This window comes from Podospora bellae-mahoneyi, chromosome 3 (assembly GCF_035222275.1).
Source record: "Podospora bellae-mahoneyi strain CBS 112042 chromosome 3, whole genome shotgun sequence".
In the NCBI taxonomy this organism is placed as follows: Eukaryota; Fungi; Ascomycota; class Sordariomycetes; order Sordariales; family Podosporaceae; genus Podospora; species Podospora bellae-mahoneyi.
In genome coordinates this window covers 2288718-2310503 of record NC_085882.1, presented here as the reverse complement: position 1 = coordinate 2310503, position 21786 = coordinate 2288718, and the positions used below count along the sequence as shown (strand labels likewise).

Below are 21786 nucleotides of genomic sequence, written 5' to 3'. Positions count from 1 at the left end.
AACCTCATCATGTTTTACCCAACGCTCTCGATAGGTGCCCATCATCCTACTTCCCCCTTTTCCCCAGCCTTGAGTTCTATACCTGGCCAGATACACCAAGTCAGTAAAACATATAATAAATTGTTGGCTTGACACCTTTAAGAGAGAAATAACTATCGAAGGATAGCCAAGAGGCCTTCAAAGACAGTCAAGGTAGTGAATACGAGTTGGGAACATAGTCGAGGGCTTGCCTGCTATTTTTGAAGGCTTCAAAAGAGAAGTGAATAAACAAGCTTTAATAAATGAAAGCTGGAGTCATGTCTGCTATATTCAAGGCCTTCATTTTGCAATGCAAGTCCTATTATTTTGTCCATGACGCTGCTACTAGGAAAAAAAAGGCAAACCCTAATAACCGCCACTAAACCCCTGAAAGACCGGCCCATTCCTACTCATTTGGATTCCCGGCGGTAATTCCATAACAATTGGATCATCGCCATTCTGTTGGTTCCCATTCCCGCCATGACTTCCCCTCTTCCCATCAAAACCCCCTCCCCTTCCACCCCTATCCTTCTTCCCTCCTCCCCATCCCCCTCTCCCACCACCGCCACCACCACCACCCTGATACCCCCCATCATGGTGATGGTCCTCCTCCCGCCTACTTGACTTAGGCCCGTGACTCCCGCCTTTATCAGTTTGCATCCTCCTAGAGATCGCCTTACTCGACACCCCCGCACCAATCTCAATATCCGGCTCCTCCACCACCATCCCCGTCACAATTGGCCTCCCGCCACTACCGCCGTACGGCGCAGTCAACACCCACTTCCTATCCGCTTCCGTAAGCTTTTGAATAGGAATAACAGAAATTCCAGTGCCGTAATCACTGCAATCCCGGGGCCCAAAGCCCACTCCCCACTTCGTCCGGAGCTCGTTCCCCCTCGCCCCCCCCTCCGACATGGCCGCCTTGGCCTTTTCGGCATCTTTCCTGTAATACATCTTCACAAAGGCGTGTCTCTTCTCCTTGTGAACAATGGCACTTTGGACCTCGCCGAAGCGAGAGAAGATTTCCCGTAATTCGGGCTCGGAAACCATGACCCCGCCAACGAAAAGGGTTCGCGACAAGACCTTGAAGTGGCCAGGGGGAACGGTAGGGTCATGATCGACCCATTTTTCTCCGTTGGGCTGTGGCGGCCCTTGTTGTTGTTGCTGTTGTTGGCGCGAAAAGTTATCTGATGGGCTACCTCTCCTGCCCTGGGGCGAGCGCTGGCGATATCCCCTGTCATCATTGTAACCCCGGTTTGGCGAGGCTGGGCGGTTGTAGTCGAATCCTCCGCGGTCGTTGCGGCGAGATCGGGGTGAGTCTCTGGCGTCCCAGCGTCCCGGCGAGCGGGAGCGGGATCTACCGCGGGGAACACGCCCCGGTGAGTGATAGCCGTTGCGATCACGGGAGTCGGCTCCATGTCTGGGCGCTTCCCAGGGGGCTGGACCAGGGCCGGCACTGACGGGAGGAGCTGGGTAACCGGGGTAAGCGGCTTGAGGTGGCTGCGGGAAGCCGGTTTGTGGGACGGCTGGAGATCCGGTAGCCGCAGTGTTTTGGGTCATGAGCTGCATTACGCTGGCGATTTGTTCGACAGGTACACCTTGGGCCAGCAAGGCGCTCAATAGCTGGACGGCCGCCGGATTGGCAGCTGGATTGGCCGCACCATTGAGCACTGGAGATGCTGCGGGTGGTGGGAAATGGGCAGGCTGAGGAGCTGCCATGGGTGGTGGAAAGGCATGTGGCAATGTGGACATGTTGACAGGCGGAGCAGCAGGCTGCATGGCGTTATTGCCAGGCTGGCTACCAAGGATGCCGTACGAGGCTGCAGGCAGCGGAGCAGGGGCCGGAGCCGCAGTCGGGGCCGGGGCTTGAACTGGAGCTTGGACTGGGGCCGCGGGAGGGGCCGGAGCCGGGACTGGCCCGGCCGAGTGATTACTCTGTGTACTGGGCGCATTTTGGCGAGCCAGGTTGGCAAGGGTCTCAAGAATGTTTAGAGGGTTGCTTTGCGTTGCTGGCGGTGCAGGCGGCTTGCTTCCAATACCCAGCGAAGCCATCAGGTTGGGGGGAGGGCTTCCGGGAGGTGTTGTTGATTGGACTGTTGGCAGGGGTCTTGTCAGAGGTGCATCTACACAAAGAAGCGGTGACATCTTGGATGACCTACGTGTCGGCTGGGGAGCATTGAGCTTTTCCCGCCAGGAACTAACCATGGCAGCGGGAAACGTCTCGCCCTTCTCCCAAATATCGAGCAGTTTCTTGATCTTGTCCTACATACCGGCATACGTGTGAGTTACTAGTCATGGTGATGAAGCAGGGATGTATGTGTATATGTGGGCGCCCAAGACTTTGAGAATGCTGCCGAAGTTCACCGGCTGGACGAGGCAAGACAACGAAGTGAGGGCAGCAGTTGTCTACACCAACTGTGAGGTCATCGCCAATAGCTAGTTGCAAAAACCCACCCTCTCTCTTTTCGTCTATTGGGTGCTAGAGCGGCAAAAATTCAGTGCATGATCATATGTGCGTACCTTTTGATCTTCTGGAGCCGCCGAGATGCTGTCGTTCATCAGAGTGGGCATGAGTTCAGTCAATCTATGCACGCCCGCAGCATATGTGCCATCTTGCGCTGAAGAATTTATGGGAAACTGTCCCAGAGCCTTGGCCTTCTTCAACCACTCCCGTGCTACTTGGTCTACGACGTAGAGGACGCCCAGCTTGTGTGTTCCGGGCGTTTTCTTGAGATGTGTATAGAATTTTTGGACGATGACCGACTCAGACTATCAAATGAGACACCAAAATTAGTATAACCGTCTACAACATCAAATCGAATCGCTTCACGCGTCCGCTTACCTGTGGGTTGTTGACGCAAAGTGCAGTAAGATTTGAGATCCGAGAACCAGAAACGCCTGGAGCCTTGAGGCTGAGCAAGGCTTGCAGCCCAGCCTCGAGCTCTGCTACCGGTGACGATGCCATCTCGTTGTCCACTTCCGGAAGCCTTCTTTGGTGACAATGGATGATGTGGATGACTGGCGGTGGTGCTACCAGTGGGAAGGGACAAAAAAGTCGTTGAAAAAGTCGTTGAAAAGAGCCGAGAGACAGGCCCGTGATCTCTTCTCGAAGTATGATACGACTGAGTGAGCTTGGTGGGGTAGCAGGTGAACAAGATCTATGCCATGCTCCTAGGTCACAATAGAAGAATAAAATACGGTTGGCTGGCTTTTGACTTTGATTTGTTTGCTCTGCCTTGCTCTCGTCAAGGTCCCCCGAGGGAAGTGGCAGCCAGCAGATTACTAGGTTTGATTTGAAGGTCGCGTCGAGTTCACCAAGTTACGTTCGGACGAAACCTGAGAGCATGCGCAAACACCAGAGACGCGTGTTTTTTTGAGGGGGGGGAGCAGGGCACGCAGCAATAGATCCCACTCGGCACAATCCTGCTCAAAAGATTTTCTAGAAGGCTCTGGGGGGGAAATACGTTGGGCTACTGCAAAGTTAGAGATTGATAAAAAAAAAGTGTGTTCTTGATGAAGTCGTCTTGATGAAAATCGAAGAAGCTCGAAATGGCCGGCCTTTTTGCCGCGAAGATGAAGAGGAGGCGGGGAACGAGCGAGCTTTTTTTTGGAGACGGTTGGTAGCTTTTATTTGGGGAGGGTCGCTGTGGTCACACCAATGCCTTGGGTTTCTTGGGGCCGGATCAAATGTGGCGTGCGTGCGACCAACAACTGTGGCGTCCGAGGCAGCTGCCAAGCAGCCGGCATGGAGCACTGAGTGGCCCAGGGCCACGAGGTGACGCTTGTCTCGTGAACTGAACCCGGAACCCCGCGCCACGCCCAAGCCAAGATGTGTTGCAAAAACTCCCGAGTTGCAGCGAGACGGGCGAGCGGCCATGCAGTGGTTCACGACATTTCCCTTTGGCCGAAGGTGGTTTCCCACTCGGTATGTTTAGGGTTTGCCACAGGGGACTCGCCTCACGAAACAGCAAACTTTCCGAGGGAACGAGTTCGATGGGCAGCTGTTTGGAGCTCCAGCGAGCTTCTCGAAACCCTCGTGCAGCAGGCAGCTTCGAGATGGGTGCCGTGACGTCAACCAGGCGAAATAGCTCATAGGGGTACCAAACAAAAAAGCAACATTTGAGACTTGGGTGCTAGGGGTTCCGTTTACTTGAGAAGCTCCCGTGCCATGAACCGGAGGGCCCCTCCATTTTAATACCCGGATAGCACTTTGTAGCCATGCATCCACTTCAGAGAAGCCTTTGGAAAGAGGAGAAAATTGCATCACGGGGAGGGAGCTCCGGAATCATAGGTAGAGCCCCTTGTTGGGAATGCCAGCTACACAACAAGACGTGATAGTCGATAGCAGCAGCCTCCCTTGAAATATATGCCATGAGAATCTCTGAGAGTCCATCGAGATCGTCTTTATGATAGCAATGGGGAATATGGAAGGGAGTGGACAGCCGAACCCCGGTTGGTCCGTTGCCGTGTGTCCGGCCAACCCGCAAAGCCGCCTGCCAAATGCTGGCAGGCTAGGCTAAGCTTGACCTTATTCCCTGGCCCGGGGCGGGCGGGCTGCGCTTTTTTTTACGGCTTGGCTGTCTTCATCAACCCCCAAACATTTTTCTCCTCCTCCCTTTTTCTCACCTAAACACCTACAAACCCTCCACATCAGATACCCAACCATGGCTCCTGCGATGCGCCTGACTTCCTCTGCCCTCCGGGCTTCGTTGAAGGCTTCGTCCTTTGCGACCAAGCAGACTGCCTTCACTGCTGCCCGCTGCTACTCCTCCAAGACCCAGGTACGAGCGAGACGACGCCCGACGCCAAATGCGCCCTGACATCATCCATTGACCGTGCTATCGTGCTGCAGACCCTCAAGGAGCGCTTCGCCGAGCTCCTTCCCGAGAAGATCGAGGAGATCAAGGCTCTCAGAAAGTACAATGCCTGCCCCTCGCCCGCCCGCTACAAAGAATTGCTGCTGACGAGCTGTCGTAAACCCACAGGGAGCATGGCTCCAAGGTCGTTGACAAGGTCACTCTCGACCAGGTCTATGGCGGTGCCCGTGGCATCAAGTGCCTCGTCTGGGAGGGCTCTGTCCTCGACGCCGAGGAGGGCATCCGTTTCCGCGGCAAGACCATCCCCGAGTGCCAGCAGGTCCTCCCCAAGGCCCCCGGCGGCAGCGAGCCCCTTCCCGAGGGTCTCTTCTGGCTCCTCCTCACCGGTGAGGTTCCCACCGAGCAGCAGGTCCGCGACCTCTCTGCCGACTGGGCTGCCCGCGCCGAGATCCCCAAGTTCGTTGAGGAGTTGATCGACCGCTGCCCCAGCGACCTCCACCCCATGGCTCAGTTCTCCATGGCCGTCACTGCTCTCGAGCAGACCTCTTCCTTCGCCCGTGCCTACGCCAAGGGCATCAACAAGAAGGAATACTGGGGATACACCTTTGAGGACTCCATGGACCTCATCGCCAAGCTCCCCACCATCGCTGCCCGCATCTACCAGAACGTCTTCAAGGGCGGCAAGGTCGCTCCCGTCCAGAAGGACAAGGACTACTCCTTCAACTTCGCCAACCAGCTCGGCTTCGGCAACAACGCTGACTTCATTGAGCTCATGCGTCTCTACCTCACCATCCACACCGACCACGAGGGTGGAAACGTCAGCGCCCACACCACTCACCTTGTCGGCTCTGCTCTCAGCTCCCCCTTCCTGTCCCTCGCTGCCGGTCTCAACGGTCTTGCCGGTCCCCTCCACGGCCTTGCCAACCAGGAGGTGCTCAACTGGCTCACCGAGATGAAGAAGGTCATTGGTGACGATATCTCCGATGAGAGCATCACCAAGTACCTCTGGGACACCCTCAACTCCGGCCGTGTCGTCCCCGGTTACGGCCATGCCGTCCTCCGCAAGACCGACCCTCGCTACTCTGCCCAGCGCGAGTTCGCCCAGAAGCACATGTCTGAGGACCCCATGTTCAAGCTCGTCAGCCAGGTCTACAAGATCGCCCCCAAGGTTCTTACCGAGCACGGCAAGACCAAGAACCCCTACCCCAACGTCGATGCCCACTCCGGTGTCCTCCTCCAGTACTATGGTCTCACCGAGGCTAACTACTACACCGTCCTCTTCGGTGTCTCCCGCGCCATTGGTGTCCTTCCCCAGCTCATCATTGACCGCGCCGTCGGTGCCCCCATTGAGAGGTGAGTTTTATTCCTGACATGTACGCAAACAGCAAGCTAACTATTGTTTCTGCACAGACCCAAGTCTTTCTCCACCGAGAAGTGGATCGAGATCTGCAAGAAGTTGTAAGTTATGTACGAGGACGGGGAGTAATGCGGGTTATGGGTTAGGTAGTTGGGAAAATTCGGCGCGAAGGGATCGTTACGGGTTTTTCAGTATAGAATGGATGGGAAATATTCAGCGATTGCTTCAGCCCCTGGAGGCATTGATTGGTTTGGGGCTACGCGATTACTGGGTGATGGCTGTCCATTGAGTTGTACGATACAGATTTTTCCGTATTCCGGGCCACTCGGCCACACGCACATGTTCAATGAAAAGTTCTTAGCTGCAACATCTCTGCTTCCAATGCATGCAGGGCCGGGCGGGACTCATGGGGTGGGGGGCTGTAGGAGAGCGACATCGAACGGGCGTGTGCCACATGCAATCCTGATGGAAGTCAAGTCAAGCTGCGGCTTCGGACCCTGGATGGAGGAAGCACCGTCAGAGTTGTTTTTGGTTACACACTCGGTGCGCTCGGTCCGGTCATCAATATCATCAAACACCTTGCCGCCACAAAGAACCCTGGGCAAGGAGCATCCTCGGGGCACTGCCGCACTGCAGACCGTAGATGCTGTTGGGTTCTTATGGAATTCATGTTACAACGATGAATTCGAGATTTCTGCACCACCAGAGATGAACTGTCGGTGAGGAGCAGCTGAAGAAAGACAGCCGATAGACCAGCTGCATCTTATCTCTAGCGCAGACAGACTGAGTGGCCAGGTCAGCTCTACTCCAAGCCGGTCCGGCCGGATTCATAGGTGAGGTCAGAAGTGAGACTGGTCCCCAAAACAATTGCTGTTGAGGTGCCGAGGCGGGTGGTTGAGAGCAGGGGTGTGTCGGCCGATTGGCGTGCGTTGAGCTTTGGCCCGTCTAAGAGTCCAAGACGGAACGGGCAAGCACTGCCAACAACTCGGGATTCCCCCTTGTCTCCCCCAACCATTGGAGCTTTATCGGGGTCCTGTCTTTGGGTCCTTTTTTTTCTTTCTTTCTTGTCTTTCTTCTTCGACAACAAAAACATCAACGACATTGTCGTCGCTGCCATCGTCATATCCTTCCTTCATTGCCACAGCCTCATCTCCGTGTTCTTAGTCGTAAGTGGATCCCCCTCTTTCATATGCTGGCTGTTGCGTTATCCGCATTACCGCGGGTATCCCCCCCAATTGACCATTCCCCATGGGTGAGCCAAGCTCTCCCGCCGGGACCTCGCTTCTTTGGGCAATTCAAATCCACATCTACAATGACAGATTGAGCCTCCATCGGTAACACGTGCAATTTTATTGTTTTAGGGGAGCCGCCTTCTCTGCTGCGTTGCAAGCCGCTCAAATCATATTCCGGGTCGCCTCTACCACTGCTCAGCATCATCAGCAACAACCTGACTCCCTAGCTTCCAGCCAATCCGCCCTTTCTTGTAACCTGGGCTGCCCCTCCTCGACCTTGCCCACCCCCCCGTTTCCACACCTTCCAAATACCCACCTCTCATCACACCCACACACCCGCCGTCCGGACATTCTCCCGTCCTCCGCAAACTTTACTCTCTCTCTCTCCTCTCTCTTTCTGATCTTGCGACGAAGCACCCTTTTCCCTTGGTCAGGGCCCCTATCACAGCAACATCCACCAAGTCATGTCCGCCGCTATTGCCTCCTCTCTCCCGGCTTCCGAGCCTCCCAAGCTCGAGAAGAAGCCCATCAAGTTTTCCAACTTGCTCTTGGGCGCCGGTTTGAACCTGTTCGAGGTCACCTCCCTCGGCCAGCCCCTGGAGGTCATCAAGACCACCATGGCGGCGAACCGAGGTGATGGTTTCGGAGCTGCTCTTGGCCGCATTTGGAACCGTGGTGGTGTTTTCGGCTGTAAGTTTTTCTTCGGATAAGCAACAAAAAAAAAAAAATTGCCAACAAGTAGCATGCGCTGATTTTGCTCTTGTTCAACAGTTTACCAAGGTCTCATTCCCTGGGCCTGGATCGAAGCCTCCACCAAGGGCGCCGTCCTTCTCTTTGTCGCTTCCGAGGCCGAGTACTATGCCCGCGCTGCCGGCGCCGGCGAGTTCGGCGGTGGCATTTTCGGTGGTGTGACGGGTGGTGTTGCGCAGGCGTACGCTACTATGGGTTTCTGCACCTGCATGAAGACGGTGGAGATCACCAAGCACAAGATGGCTTCCACCGGCCAAAAGGCTCCCGGCACCTGGGCCACCTTCATGGACATCTACCGCCGCGAAGGCATCAGAGGTATCAACAAGGGTGTCAACGCTGTTGCGATTCGCCAGATGACCAACTGGGGTTCTCGCTTCGGTCTGAGCCGTCTCGCTGAGCAGGGCATCAGGGATCTCACCGGCAAAAAGGAGGGTGAGAAGCTGAGCGCTGTGGAGAAGATCATTGCCTCGGCGCTGGGTGGTGGTTTGTCGGCCTGGAACCAGCCTATCGAGGTTATCCGCGTCGAGATGCAGAGCAAGAAGGAAGATCCCAACCGCCCCAAGAAGATGACGGTCGGGAATACCTTCAAGTATATTTACGAGACGAACGGGCTCAAGGGTCTGTACCGCGGTGTGACGCCCCGTATTGGATTGGGCGTCTGGCAGACGGTTTGCATGGTCGCCATGGGTGACATGTGAGTTTCCTCTCCCGCTTCCATGATCTCTCACTTGACCAGCTGCTAACCATGTTTGACTAAACAGGGCAAAGACGTATGTCGAGAAGCTGACTGGCGAGGCCGTCACCGCTAAGCATTAGATGGCGTTTTGATGGGTTTTTTCATATAATTGCATCAGGGCTCTACTACTACATACACACATCGTTTATATCACTTAGAATGGATCGGGATCGGATCAGGTTAGGCGGTCGGTCGGTTGGTCGGACAACTTACTACTGGTCGGGTAACGGTCAGGTCATCTGGTTTTGCGCTTTTTCGGTGGGGAGGGTTCCATAAAATCAACAGAGATGTTTGGTTGTTTGTTTCATGATGCGTTGCGTTCAGTCTTGGGGATAGTGGGGTGGTAATGATATATGTGTTGGTTGATGTTTGCTTGTCTTGATGTTGCTGTTGTGTGATTTTTTGCCTTGAATTGCTTGCTGTCGATCTTTTTGAGGTGTAGTGGCATGTGATACAAAAAGCGAGCTGGTATGGCAGTTGCACATTCTTGGACTTGGCAGGTTGGACACCAACATAAGCGGGCGATGAAGTGGAATATATATATGGTGGCTATGGAGTCTGGTTGGGTGATAGATGAATATAGATATCATTGGATATCATATAAGCATGTTACCTTTGACCTTGCATCATTATCCCTTCGAACATCAAATACTGCAGGCACAATGATATCCACATGGAGAGACATTCTGTCCTCTTTTCATTCTGTTTCGTTCTTCTTCTTGTCAGACCAATTCTGGCCTCCAAAGTAATTATGCGACGTTGATGTCTGGAGCTGAATGGCCTATTCAGTCTTCCCATTTCCTGTATCCTCCCCTCCAAATCCTTCGGGTATACCAATACTGCTGCTCCGCTTCCCTCCCCCTTCCCTCCCCCTTCCTTCTTATCTTTCCTCCCGCCCATGAAACGCCCATCGAAAAAAAGAAATCAGCTTTAAACTCCCTAAACGCCCTTATGTCTTTCCCATCCCATCCCCTCCCTCCTGATGCTATTATTTGCCCCTCCCCCATAAAGAACGAAAAGGAAAGAAAAGGATTGTGTGTGATGAGTGAGTGAGTGAGTGAGTGAGTGAGTTGCTCTAGAACCTGTCCATATGAGCAGTAGAGTAATGACTCCCCCCCGTATAAGCAGGATGCAGCGCGGTCGGCGGACGCTGAATGTCAGGAATCACCGGGCTAGCCCGACTATTGCTGTTGCTCCTGTTCAGATTCCCATACCCCGTCCCCCTTTCCACATCATCATTATCGTCATGAATCGGCATCGGCTTGCTAATCTGCAGGTTCCCGCGCGACTTTCGAAAGTTGAACTTGGGGGGGATGGGAACAGAAAAGTGGTTCGTCATGCGCTTGTAAAAGGGCTGACTTTGTTGAGGGGTGGTGTTGTCGTCGTCCTCGGGGTAATGTTGCTGGTGTTGACGGATGGAGTTGCTCCGGACAGAGGACTGATAGCCAGAATCGTAGTATTCTTTGGAGTTCTGGTTGGTGGGCACGGCGAGAGAGCCGTCGGAGCGAATATTCCGCGCCGTGATGCCATTCTCCCCGTCGCGAAACACAACACTCGCAATCATGTTGAACATCCCAAAAGTGATGGCCAAAATCCCAGACGAGAGGACGAGCCTCCAGATTGGCAGGCCCAAGTTGTCGATGCTGTACGCAGGCTTGACCAAATCTGCCATGATGCCACAACCCGTGATCATCAGGGCTAGACCGAGCCAACCAAGCGAGTGGTCGGGCCCGAGGATGGGAAAGTTGTTCTTGAACCAGGGCTTGAAGAGGCCGATTTCGGAGATGAAGAGGACGATGCTGATGGCGAAGACGAAGAAGTGGGAGATTACGTCGAAGAATTGAAAGTGGCCGGTTATGCCGGACAGGACGATCATTGCCCAGCACGAGGCCATGATCACGACCAGGGCGACGAGGGTCATGGCGCGGAGGGCGTGGAGGATTAGGTGGCCTGAGCCGCGGAGTTTGGGGGAGGTGGCGAGGGAGAGCATTTTGTTGTTGTTGTTGGGGATGGTGGTGATTGTTGTTGTGGGTTTTCTGAGGAGAAAGATGTTAATAAGAGTATTTCATTGGGGTTCAGGTTAATTCATGTGCTTGGGTTGAGAAGATGGACCTTGGTGAGAGACTTGGTGCTGTAGTTTAAGGGATTGCTCAAGTTGGCCGCGTTGTCCATGAGGAGGAAATGGTTGATGCTGTGGTCCATGAGGAGGAAGAGGAGGTTGCTGCCATTGTCCAGGAGGAGACGGTTGACGCCACTGTCCAAGAGCTGGTGGCTTGAGTCCTTGGTGTTCCTGGATAGGGCCGGGAGGTTGTTGGGGTCTTTGCCCAAAAAGTGGAGGATGGGGAAGTCCCTAAGCCGGAGAAGGCATCGGCATCTGTCCTGGCCCAAAGGCCAGTGTGGCCCGCGGTAAAGCTGCGGCTGCCCAACCAGGACATCTTCAACATCCGATTCCTCCTCTGACTCTTCCTCAGACTCATCTGTGGAGCTTGACTCTATCGATTCACGGCCTCTGATCAGAGGCAATGTTGGAACTTGGCTGGCGGCAGATGCTCTCCTTGGAAGCTGAGTTGGCTTCCGCGAATGGGGAGTACCCGGCCTATCCATCACAGGAGCTTGTTCGGGCATGGCGAAATACTCTCCAGAAGCTTATTTGTCGACAATTTTTCGTTGCTTCGGGGGTAACCGGGTGTCGAGATTTCCAACCGGGGCCATCTTCTCAGGAGGAGAGGTGTAGGTTCTAAACTCATAAGTACTTACATATGTGACTCGTGCCAGTTGGCAGACTGCTCAGCAGGTAATGGCGAGTGATGAAGTGATTGAGTGATTATCGGATGACGATCTGGCTAGCAGATGTGTCGAAAGTTATGTGTAGATATCGTGTGATATGTTGACGAAGTTTGCGAAGAGAGAGGGAAAAAAAACACAAGGAAATATTTTGAAGATAGAAGATGTAACCAAACTTGGTGGTGAGAAAATACGATATGAGATAGGGGAAAAAAGAAAAATAGAGATCAATAGAAGAAAATTCCCATTGTCCAGGGGTACAATGGTGAATCTAAGTGATGAACAAAAGACAATGGGTGGGAAGAGCTACAATAGACTTATGTGAAGTGGCGATCGGATTTATAACAATGGAATAAGGCACCTGCCCTTGTCATGGGCAAATCGCCATCTGCCCAAAAATAACGTCTGCGGCTTTCCCACACGGCAGTCTGTAACAAGAGGGGGGAGGGGAGGGGGAGAGCAAAGAACTGGTTCATGGGTCTTCTGGTGAGTGTTTCGCATGGAGCAGAATGTTTCTTGTCATTCTGACCAATGAAGCTGTAGGCGCCTAAAAAACTCCAAGCCAGACATGTCCCCAGATATTGATCATGAGCTGGGGTAACTGCATCTCCCACGGTCTAGCTCATGGCCTTGCCTTGAAGCCCTGTGTTGAGCAAAACATTTTGGCGATCGAGGGCCACCCGATCAAGACAGCTTCAGTGGAGTCTCGCGGCTGCCAGCGCATAGCGGGAGAGGTCCGGGTTGGTGTGGTCCAATGGTTCGGCAGTCAAGTCATGAAGCGAGAACGTCAACCGTCGTGGTAACATTGGAATATGCGGCGGCGCGAAAGAAAGAAGAGCCAGGGTTCAGATGCATCGAGTGGTCGCATCTTCAAGTCTGCGCATGGAGGGCAAGTCGATTGGCTGGCAATGAACCATGATGGTTTCAGGTGCTTTTAGCCTTGGGCAGCACTCGATGCGGCATCTTCTCCCGTGAAATTGCAAAGCTTCATTAAATACGCAGAGAATGAGTCAATCGTGAGATGAGAAGAGGAAGAAGAAATTTTCTTGAATTCAACAGCATCGACTTGATCTTGCTTGTCAAGTGTTGAAAGAGAGATGGTCTTCAAAGAAAGACATGGTGTTATGCACAGACCACCTTGCTCTTTCGATATGGGACACGGACCATATGATGTTGACAGAGGAAAACCACCACAACCGTTCATCAGAAGAATTGGATTTTCAAGCGGCTGATCTCAAGGCATGTTTCCGCCCAGAAATCTCCCATTATCGAAAATCTGCACTGTGATTCCCGGGTCCGTTTGCGCATCAGTCCTTGCAATTTCGTTGCGCCATGAGGTTCTGCTGTGCTGCCGCCGCATGTAACACAGTTTCACGGAATCTTGGAAACTCATCCACAGCAAAGTCTCATCCTCGGATCAAGACCGGACTCGGGGTCCCTCGGAAGCTCATTTCACTTCAATGATTCAGTAGACGCCGACAAAGCGCGGCTTTCCGCGCGTCAAAATCATCGTGCTCCCAAAGACAACCCTTCCCCCTGGTAACAAGCGCACGTGCCATCCTCCCCAGCTGAAAACGGCGATTGGTCAAGAGGTCACGCCCTGTTTCCCCACCCATCGAAACGCCCAGAATCTCGATTGCTCTCTTTTCTGCACAGCCTCGTCCAGAGCCCTTAAACGGCGAGCCACTCACAGCGCTGCAAAGGAGAGGAGGCAGCCTTCTCCCAGTTGCTGACCACCAAAAGCGCAATTCACCTTCCACCGCCAACCGCTCGTCAGCTTTTTTCTGCAAACCTGCCTACGATCCCCGTCAGCGGTCCGCCATCCAACTTGATTCACCACTCTCCGCTTTCGCAGCACAACCCATACTCGCTGGTTGCGAATCGATCCCCCCTCTCCCTTCCGAGAACCGACGTCATCTTCTTGGACACTTTTTCACTTCTTATTAAACATTCAACATGGCCCGCGGCAACCAGCGCGACAAGGCCCGTGAGGCCGCTCAGAAGAAGGCGGCTGCCCAGAAGAAGGGCCACAACATGTCCGGCAGCGAGCTGGCAAAAGCCAAGGAGATCGCGGCTCAGAAGATGCGCGAGAAGCAGGCTGCCGGTATGCACTCACTACCTCTCTCCCTCCTTCCTTCTCCTCTCTACCACCAAGTCACTAACCACCACCCACTCCCTCCAGCCGACGCAAAGAAGGCCGCCGAAGCCGCCGCCGGAAAGAAATAATACCCTAATCCATAATTCCGAAATCAACAAACAAACAAAACAGTTTATCAACACGAGCAATACCCAGGATACCCCACCAAAATCCTTTTGAACAACAACCCGCGCCGAACCACAGTCGACGAGATACCCCAATCATCAGGATATATACACGGCCCCTTGGTTCGTCTCGTTTTGTATTCGATTACTACCCAAAAACACAACCCTCTTTTCCACCAACGGAGAAAGGGTACGAAACTTTTTATGTCAAACTGGAGTAGAAAAGGGGAAGTATGGCAGGGGATTGCGAGCATTTATCTGGAGCAGGCAAGGCAAAGGGCGAGGGAATGATTTGTTTTCAGTGAGATTTTTTTGGAGGCGCTAGGAATTTTTGAGACAAGATTTTCCATAATCATTTGGCATTGGTGAATGTGACTGGTGATTAAATTGCTTATGGGGTGCCATGGCATGACTAACCCCCTTTCTCAACAGCCCAACACCACTGGATTCAAGAATGACGCTGATACACAGCCCATATAGCGCATCGTGTCTTCAAAGTCGCGTCGTAAAATAGAAACAAGACATGCGCTCAACAGAATACAATTATCTACCTTACCCAGTACCTCTCCTACTTCCCACCTCCCTCCTGCTTTTTGTCTTTGATCGTGTAATGACAACAATAAATCTACCGTTTGGTATCTCCCCCCACCCCTCAGCCTTTCCCACGCTAAACACATCATATTCAACATGCCCCCCACCCCCCCTTTCCCGCTTCCCCCTTAATCAGCCGAAGCCCTCGCCAACATCTCATGTAGCGAACTCGGCAACCGATACCTCAGCTGGCTCGTATACGCCGTCAAGTCAACGCTCGTCTGCTTCATATTATCAATCAACTCCCTCGCCGTCGTCTCATTCCCCGTAAACTGCCCATACATCAGCCTCTCCCTCTGCTTGGTGCAGCACACCACCGCCCACATCAGCAGGTTCGGCACGTTCTGCGCCACCGTCTGCGGCAGTTGGGCAAACAAGGCAGAGTACTGGCGGATAAGACTCTGATCGCCCTTTGCATCAAGCGGCAAAATGTTGAGGGCTTCGATTTTCTGTTTTTTTTTTTCAAACCAGTCAGTACCTTGGGGATGGAAGGAAAGGGCGAAGAGGGAGGGACACTCACATCGAGACATTTTGCCCATTCCTGATCCTCCACAAGCTTCTTGATATCACTAATCTGCAACAAGAGATTGCACGCGTACTGGTTCTGATGGCCAATCTTGTTCCAGTACATGTACTCCTGCTCATACATCTTCATCATCTTCTTCGCCAGCTCCACCGGGTCGTCAATCGCCGCCAGGCTCCCCGCTGCCTCCTCCTGGCCATCCTCTCTAGCCATGACAGGTACAAGACGCATGGGTTCCTCGCCGATCTCGAGAGAAATAGCCTCGCTGAGGGCCCTGCTGACAATTTCAACCACCTGGTTGTATTCCTGAGCCAGGTGATAAAGAAGAACGGCGTCAGTGGTGCGACCATTGTCGTTGGCAAAGGCAGCGGCTTCTTGCGTGATGTTGCGGATGAAGTCGTCGTGGCGGCCAAGGGCAATAAGCTTGCCGCGCTCCTCGATGAGACCCTTGATGCGAGAGCCATCGGGTTTGATATCCCCGATCAGGCGGCTGAACTCACGGGACTCGAGAACGAGCTCGCGGAGGGCTTCGTGGCAGAGGGCGGCTTGTTGCTGACCGGCGGCGGTCTCGTCGGCGTTCAGGCAGATGAGGACAAGGTAGTCAACCGCGGCGGCGGCGTTAGCGGCGCGGAAGTCGCGTGTGTAGTACCCGAGCATACGGCCAAAGTTGATCTGAGGCTGGTTGCGGGTGTTGTGGGAAAGCAAATCATTGCCAGAAGACTGAGCATCAGCCGCACGGAGGAGGCCATAGTAAGAGAGCGCAATGGCAAAGTGAACGGCATCGACGTAGCTGAAGGGGTAGAGGTAGGCAATGGCATTCTCAAACATGCCCGACAGAATCTGGAGGTAGAAGAACATGGCAAAGCTGCCAGTAGTGTCCTCCGCAGGAGTCTTGGGGAAGTGCTTGAGGCCGATCTCCCGGATGCTAGACTGGAGTTCAGCAAGGCCATAAGACTCCCCGGCAAGCTCCTGTGACCTGTCAGTCTCCCGAGCAAGGTTGAACTGGAGCCAGACCCAGTCATTGACGTCTCCTGAAAGACCATCCAGACTGCGGTTGTTGACGTCGCAGCGGCCGATGATCTTGTAGCAAGCCATGCGGAAGGGGTCGATGGAGCCCTCGGGGGCATTGCGAATTCTCTGGTTGTACTCGTTGGTGCAGCGATCCTGAACCGACCGTTTAAGTCTCCGATCTTCGCTGGAGGCATAGCTGTTGATGTAGCCCATAAAAGTTCGGTCGATGCTGCGGAACAAGCTCTCATGATCGTTGACATACTTGGCGGCGTCGTTCACAAAGCCAGCACGGAGAAGGTAGAAAACGATCGCCCAGACGTACTCGCCATTCGCTTGCTGAAGGTCGACGTTGTCTGGAACCAGGCTCTTGCGAATGAGGCGAAGGCGGATGTAAGCCTTGACCTTGCTGACGACGTCGGGCTGCCCACCCAGGTTCGCTTCATGGGGATGTTTGGTGATGAACGAATTGACACCAGCCCAAAACTGTTTCTCCAAGAAGGTGTTTGCGCCCTTCAAGATCCGCTTGCGCATCTCAATAGAGTTGGCAGACGATGGGTTGGGGTCCAAGTAGTACCTGGCAAACTGGCGTTCCCGAGGTAGATTGTCAGGGTCGTTTTCACCCACAATCTCCCTCAGGGCATCATAGGCCTCCACCAGATGCGGCCCATGCCGATCTCCGGCAGTGTTCTCCAGGTCGCCCAGCTCCTTGCAAATCTCGACTGGAAGGCCTCTCTGCCTCAAGTCGTTGAACTCCTTGATCTTGGTCGCAAGCTTGCCCTGCTTCTCTCTCAAGAAGCGATCATCCACAGAAGTGAACCCCTCGAGATCGCTCTTCTCCTTCCTGGCCTCGACATCCGAGAACTCGGGGGCATGAGCACCAATCCGGCTGGGAGTTCCAATAACAGACTTATTCATGGCCGACCTCCCAAACATACTCTGCCGCATCGACTTTTCCCCACCACCAGGAGTGCCAGGCGCCATGCTCCCCTTCCTCCTCGACCTCCCAAACCCACCAGCACCCTGCTCCTTAGCCGGCGTCCCCCCCCTCACCGTCCTCTGTGAATCTCCCATACCCCCCTCCTGCTCCTCTCTGGGCTTAATCCCAAAATGCTGGTAGATCCTCTTCCTCTGCGCTTCCCACTCCATGGTAACATTGTCCTCCAAAAACAAATCAAAGTCCCTCACGCTCCTCTCCAACCCATCCGCAATCATGCTCAACGTCGTCTTTGTCTGCAGATTATCCAGATACGTCTCCACATCCACCTCCCCAGCAGAATAAGGACTCCTGTCCCTCGTCGTCGCCGTCGCCGCAGCAGCAAACCCCAACGAGCTCAAATCCCTCACCGCCGCCCCCGGATCAACCCCCGACGCAGCAAGAAAGTAATGAGCCTTCCCGTGCTCAAGATTGCGACCCCCTTCCCCGTTCTTGGGAGCGAGCTTCCTGACCGTCTGCCTCAGGCTACTAAGACTGAGCTGCAGGGAAGGGAGGTCTCCCTGGGGCGTCTCCCCGCTGGCTTGCTTCTTGTTTTGCGAGAGCAACGAGTCGAAGAACGAGCCCGTCAGGCTAGGAGGGTTCGTTGCCGCGTTTTGGAAGACGCTCGCGCCGCCGAGGGTGTTGCCGAAGCCAGTGTTCATCCCGCCGGCTGGCTGTTGGGTTGTCGGGCCCAAGATGCTCGCGAGACTGCCGCCGAGGTTCGATTGCTGCTGCTGCGTCGTCCCTAGACCACCGCCAAAGCCACCGCCGAGAACGGATGTTTGAGGAGTAGTGCTCCCGCCCAATGTGTTCCCAAAAATACCCCCGCCCGTCGTCGCTGTGGTGGCAGCTGAGGCAGCAGTGGTGGTGGTACTGCCAAACAGGGGGGTAGATGTGGTCGGGGTAGTCGTACCGCCAAACAATGATTTTTGGGGTGTCGTCGAAGTAGCTCCAGCGGTTGGGTTAGGATTACTGAACAGGCCGGTCGTCGTCGTGGTCGGCGTAGCTGGTTTGGAGAAGAGTGAGCCCAAACCACCGGCCGTTGTAGCAGGTGGGTTTGTGGTGCCGGCTGCTAAGCTCCCAGTCGAGAGCGGCACCGGGGGCGTGCCCTTCCCTAGGTTGCTGAACATTTTGTGGTTCGAAACCTTATTTTTCTTGCAGTCGGTATGTCGAAGATAAGCAAGACGCGTTCCGAGCTGCGCGATGGCAGATAGTTGATGTCGGTTGAAAGCAAAACACCGACTTTTTGCTCTGTTGTTTTTTTGCGACTTTGGCGGTTGCTGCACAAAACAAGGCTGAACCTGAAATGGATGGACAACACGCCGGCGCGAAAATTTGAGTGGGTCCAGCCACCCAGCCGCCAAGGTGCTACTGGAGCTCTTTGGGAAGCATAGACCATCTGTTGCCAGCTTTCCCCTGAAAGCTTCCGTCTCAGTTCAGGCACCATCAACGCCAGTTCATAGTGCAATATTACATCACAAAGTAAACAAAGGGTCCCTTCTTTGTTGGACTTGTGACGATGTTGTAAAAATACCTAAGAAAAATTACAATTGACGGATGTCACAGAATTACACGCTATTCCACTCCCCTAATTGACCCCCTCCAACGTCGACCCCTTCAAAGCTTCATCAATCTTCTTTCTGTATTCCTGCTGTGTCCGGCACTGATCCAGGAACACCTCATACTTTGTATCCAGAAGCTTCTTCTCCGCCGGGTCACCGCTTGACCAAACCACCTTTCCAGGCTTGCTCATCCGGTCCATAATATCCCACAAAGGCTCTGTCTTTCCGTCCTTGTCCGCGCTGGCAGCCTTGGCACCCAGCATCGCCGCGCCATGGACCACAGCAGCATTGACATATCGGGGAATCAACACCGGCATGTCGCAAGCCGTAGCGATGAGATCCATCAGAATCTCATTTTGACACTGACTCCCCGACATGAAAATGCTGAGAATGCTGTGGCCCGCCTTGTTCATGGCCTCGATAATCTGCCGTGTCTGCAAGGCGATGAACTCCATGGTCGAGTAGTAAAGCAGCACCATCCCGTCTTTGCTCTTGTCACTGCTCATTCCAATGATTGCCCCCCTCATGTTAGGGTCTGCAATAGGCGACCGGTTTCCCCAAAGATCTCCGTAGAAAAAGAAGTGTCGTCCCAAATACGAAATCGAAGGCGCCTTTGTCTCCTCCTTTAAATGCCGAAGATGGTCATTCAAATAATCATAGATATTCTTCCCAGCCGCCTCCGCCTCCTTCACCGTCTCGTCATAAGCCGCATGCGTTTCCAGCATGTGCTTAATCAGCTCCCCGGTAGCCGACTGCCCACCTTCTGCCATCCAAAAGTCAGGAATCAACACATCTCTGTACGGTCCCCAAACTCCCGGCACGAAAACCGGCTCCCTCGACATAGCCAAATGACAAGTCGAAGTCCCCGCCACGGACGCCAGTCGTGTAAAAGCCTGCGAGACATCATTCGGAGCAGCCGACTCATCCAGATGGTCCCGGGACAGCTTCACCTTAGCACCCACCGTCCCAATCCACCCAGCATACGCATCAATAACACCGCTCCCAATCGCAATCCCCGCCGGCAGTCCCAGTTCCTTCGCCGCCTTCTCACACAACCCCCCAACCAACTCCCCTGCGCTGAGGAAGTTACCGCTCTGCCATCACAGAATGTGTCAGCCATCAATTCCCCTTTTCCACCACTTCACAAAACAATCAGAAAAAGGACTCACTACCCCATTCACCCCTCCCATCTTCCTAAAATCATTCTCCACCAAATCGCCCAGCCCAATATTTTCCAAAAAGTCCTGCTGCCAACCCTTCACACTCCCATCCACCCCCACCGGCACAAACCCCTGCTTGCACACGGCGCTACAGAAGCTCCTAGTCTCCTCCCCCGTAGCAATATGTGTCAGCGCATCCGCCAAGTCATAAAACTTGCACCTCTCCCATAGCTCCTCGGGCATGTTATTCTTCAGCCACAACACCTTTGGGATCTCCATCTCCACCGACATCTTCCCCCCGACATATTTCAAGAGCGGATGGCCAGTAGCGTTGATGGCCTCCGCCTCGGCCAAAGGGCGGTGGTCAAGCCAGAGGATCACATTCCTGTCGTTGCCATCGTTGGTGAAGTCAGGGCCGGTGACGGGGACGGGGGCGTCGGTGTCGTGGGTGAAGACGGCGAGGGAGCATGTCGCGTCGAAGCCGATGCCGCGGATGGAGGTGGGGGGGATGGACGAGGTGGCGAGGACGGAGCGGACGCAGAGGCAGATTGCGTTCCAGATGTCGGTTGTGGACTGCTCGTAGTGGGTGCCGCCGTAGGAGGCCGGCTGCCAGAGCTTGATGTTTTCTGACGCGAGGGCTTTGATGTCGCCGGTGGTGTCGATGATGCAGGCTCTGGCGGAGCCGGTGCCGACGTCTATGCCGATGTAGTGGTCCTGTTTCGATGTGTGAGCTGTGAGTTGAGAGCTGTGGGGGGCCGTTAGAACTAACTGGGGCAGACCTGAGAGTCATGTTAGCATGGTTTACTTGACGAGGTTTTCACATGTTTGGACAGACTTGCATTTTGGAAGAGGTGTATGTGACAGCAGCAACACTCCGAGTCAAACAGCAGTTATAAGTGACGACACCGAAACCGGACCTGGATGATTTGAAGTAGAAGAGCAAAACACCTTGCTCGGAGAGCGAGGCTGAAAGTCAACGAATGTGAAAAAGCGATGGATGAGGAACAGCCTGTCTCCCAAAACTAAACAGCACCAGAGAACGGGCTTATAAAGAAGCTCTTTTCGCAATCGACACACCCGGTGTTGCCCTGGTGTTGTCGGAGCTACCCAGATGACCTAAAAGGGACAACCCGCTCTGGAACGGTGACGAGGGGGGAGGAGGGGTAAAATCTCGGGTCCCACCCCAACCACAGCCCGCACCGTCTTACCCAAAGCCGTAGAAAAGAGATTATAAACCACAAAACCATCCCCCTTTCAGTTTCTATCAAAACAGTCCTAGATTCTCAACAGTTTATCGGTGGGCTAACACACCTCGCTAGAGCAACCGGTACCTTGAACATGCAGCACCCCGCCCGCATGTACGACGGACCTAGACCTGTCTGATGTCTTGGGATCAGGCCAAAGCCAAGTTACCCCCTCCTTCGCTCAACAGCTCGCAGTAACTCCATCAAAATCCTATGTAGTGTCACGGGTTGAGAAAGATCAGCGGTGATCTACCCAAGTCGTTATCTCTGGCTTATTATAGCACGAAGACATGTTCAGATCCCGTCGGATGGGAGCTGAAGTGGCTGTTCAAAACCAAACAAGCAAAAAAAAAAAAAAAAAGAGAGAGACGGCGGAGAACACGCGGCTTGGGTGGGGACTCCCACTTTTCTGAGTTGTTACGAGCTTGTTCTCGTGACACGTGAATGGCGGGTTTTGTAGTTTGTTTGGGAGCTGGAACCGCTGATCTTGTGGACTGGACTGCCACGGTAGGAAGCCGCTATGCGAGGCTAGAGCCGGTCAAATGGGAAAGATTGCTCCAGATCTTTGCTGTGTGGAACATTCCAGCTCCGATCCGGCATTCCGGACGACGTTTAGTGACGGCGCCCGGTCCGGGCTTCCAAACGCCGCATACCGGAGTTTGCAGGACAGGGATTCGCCGGGGTGCCGACTTTGATGACTCCCAGAGTTCAACCGCACCCAATGCAATGATTTTGCGGTGAGAAGATTTCGAGGTACTCAATCCGC

At 53.9% G+C, this 21786-nt stretch overlaps 7 protein-coding genes across 7 annotated transcripts; 3 read left to right on the top strand and 4 right to left on the bottom strand.

Annotated features, from left to right (window-relative positions):
* Positions 1–384: 384 nt before the first annotated feature.
* On the bottom strand, positions 385–3616 carry QC761_306790 (uncharacterized protein; the record flags this gene model as incomplete). The annotated part of the gene is made up of 4 exons (XM_062877820.1): positions 2861–3616; positions 2539–2787; positions 2178–2280; positions 385–2111 (listed from the first exon to the last, which is right to left on the bottom strand). Exons 1-4 carry the CDS (start codon positions 2981–2983, stop codon positions 385–387), a joined length of 2202 nt encoding a protein of 733 aa, XP_062733630.1. The 5' UTR covers positions 2984–3616.
* Positions 3617–4555: 939 nt separating this feature from the next.
* On the top strand, positions 4556–6561 carry CIT1 (citrate (Si)-synthase). Its single transcript, XM_062877819.1, has 4 exons — positions 4556–4799; positions 4871–4935; positions 5004–6188; positions 6246–6561. Exons 1-4 carry the CDS (start codon positions 4683–4685, stop codon positions 6295–6297), a joined length of 1419 nt encoding a protein of 472 aa, XP_062733629.1. The 5' UTR covers positions 4556–4682; the 3' UTR covers positions 6298–6561.
* Positions 6562–6805: 244 nt separating this feature from the next.
* On the top strand, positions 6806–9614 carry YHM2 (Mitochondrial DNA replication protein yhm2). The gene is made up of 4 exons (XM_062877818.1): positions 6806–7358; positions 7554–8114; positions 8196–8868; positions 8936–9614. Exons 2-4 carry the CDS (start codon positions 7889–7891, stop codon positions 8988–8990), a joined length of 954 nt encoding a protein of 317 aa, XP_062733628.1. The 5' UTR covers positions 6806–7358; positions 7554–7888; the 3' UTR covers positions 8991–9614.
* A 330-nt stretch (positions 9615–9944) lies between these two features.
* Positions 9945–12068, bottom strand: QC761_306760 (uncharacterized protein; the record flags this gene model as incomplete). Its single annotated transcript, XM_062877817.1, has 3 exons — positions 9945–10946; positions 11668–11749; positions 12056–12068. The coding sequence occupies 3 exons, from the start codon at positions 12066–12068 to the stop codon at positions 9986–9988; spliced, it is 1056 nt and encodes a 351-aa protein (XP_062733627.1). The 3' UTR covers positions 9945–9985.
* Positions 12069–12861: 793 nt separating this feature from the next.
* QC761_306750 (uncharacterized protein) lies at positions 12862–14308 on the top strand. Its single transcript, XM_062877816.1, has 2 exons — positions 12862–13798; positions 13877–14308. Exons 1-2 carry the CDS (start codon positions 13651–13653, stop codon positions 13918–13920), a joined length of 192 nt encoding a protein of 63 aa, XP_062733626.1. The 5' UTR covers positions 12862–13650; the 3' UTR covers positions 13921–14308.
* Positions 14309–14577: 269 nt separating this feature from the next.
* NIC96_2 (nuclear pore complex subunit) lies at positions 14578–18329 on the bottom strand. The gene is made up of 2 exons (XM_062877815.1): positions 15068–18329; positions 14578–14996 (listed from the first exon to the last, which is right to left on the bottom strand). Exons 1-2 carry the CDS (start codon positions 18182–18184, stop codon positions 14676–14678), a joined length of 3438 nt encoding a protein of 1145 aa, XP_062733625.1. The 5' UTR covers positions 18185–18329; the 3' UTR covers positions 14578–14675.
* Positions 18330–18558: 229 nt separating this feature from the next.
* NIC96_1 (nuclear pore complex subunit) lies at positions 18559–21560 on the bottom strand. The gene is made up of 3 exons (XM_062877814.1): positions 20546–21560; positions 19786–20490; positions 18559–19710 (listed from the first exon to the last, which is right to left on the bottom strand). The coding sequence occupies exons 1-3, from the start codon at positions 20564–20566 to the stop codon at positions 18643–18645; spliced, it is 1794 nt and encodes a 597-aa protein (XP_062733624.1). The 5' UTR covers positions 20567–21560; the 3' UTR covers positions 18559–18642.
* Positions 21561–21786: the final 226 nt, after the last annotated feature.

What these genes read in the sequence shown, in the direction of transcription:
- CIT1 (XM_062877819.1), top strand. Translation starts at nt 4,683, where the DNA reads ATGGCTCCTGCGATGCGCCTGACTTCCTCTGCCCTCCGGGCTTCGTTG. An exon ending in GAGATCAAGGCTCTCAGAAA is followed by an intron (nt 4,936 to 5,003) that starts GTACAATGCCTG and finishes GTAAACCCACAG; the next exon opens with GGAGCATGGCTCCAAGGTCG. An exon ending in GTCGGTGCCCCCATTGAGAG is followed by an intron (nt 6,189 to 6,245) that starts GTGAGTTTTATT and finishes GTTTCTGCACAG; the next exon opens with ACCCAAGTCTTTCTCCACCG.
- YHM2 (XM_062877818.1), top strand. Translation starts at nt 7,889, where the DNA reads ATGTCCGCCGCTATTGCCTCCTCTCTCCCGGCTTCCGAGCCTCCCAAG. An exon ending in CCGTGGTGGTGTTTTCGGCT is followed by an intron (nt 8,115 to 8,195) that starts GTAAGTTTTTCT and finishes CTTGTTCAACAG; the next exon opens with TTTACCAAGGTCTCATTCCC. An exon ending in ATGGTCGCCATGGGTGACAT is followed by an intron (nt 8,869 to 8,935) that starts GTGAGTTTCCTC and finishes TTGACTAAACAG; the next exon opens with GGCAAAGACGTATGTCGAGA.
- QC761_306750 (XM_062877816.1), top strand. Translation starts at nt 13,651, where the DNA reads ATGGCCCGCGGCAACCAGCGCGACAAGGCCCGTGAGGCCGCTCAGAAG. An exon ending in GCGCGAGAAGCAGGCTGCCG is followed by an intron (nt 13,799 to 13,876) that starts GTATGCACTCAC and finishes CACTCCCTCCAG; the next exon opens with CCGACGCAAAGAAGGCCGCC.
- NIC96_2 (XM_062877815.1), bottom strand. Translation starts at nt 18,184, where the DNA reads ATGTTCAGCAACCTAGGGAAGGGCACGCCCCCGGTGCCGCTCTCGACT. An exon ending in AATGGGCAAAATGTCTCGAT is followed by an intron (nt 14,997 to 15,067) that starts GTGAGTGTCCCT and finishes AAAAAAAAACAG; the next exon opens with AAAATCGAAGCCCTCAACAT.
- NIC96_1 (XM_062877814.1), bottom strand. Translation starts at nt 20,566, where the DNA reads ATGACTCTCAGGTCTGCCCCA. An exon ending in TGACTCTCAGGTCTGCCCCA is followed by an intron (nt 20,491 to 20,545) that starts GTTAGTTCTAAC and finishes ACATCGAAACAG; the next exon opens with GACCACTACATCGGCATAGA. An exon ending in TGGGAGGGGTGAATGGGGTA is followed by an intron (nt 19,711 to 19,785) that starts GTGAGTCCTTTT and finishes CTGTGATGGCAG; the next exon opens with AGCGGTAACTTCCTCAGCGC.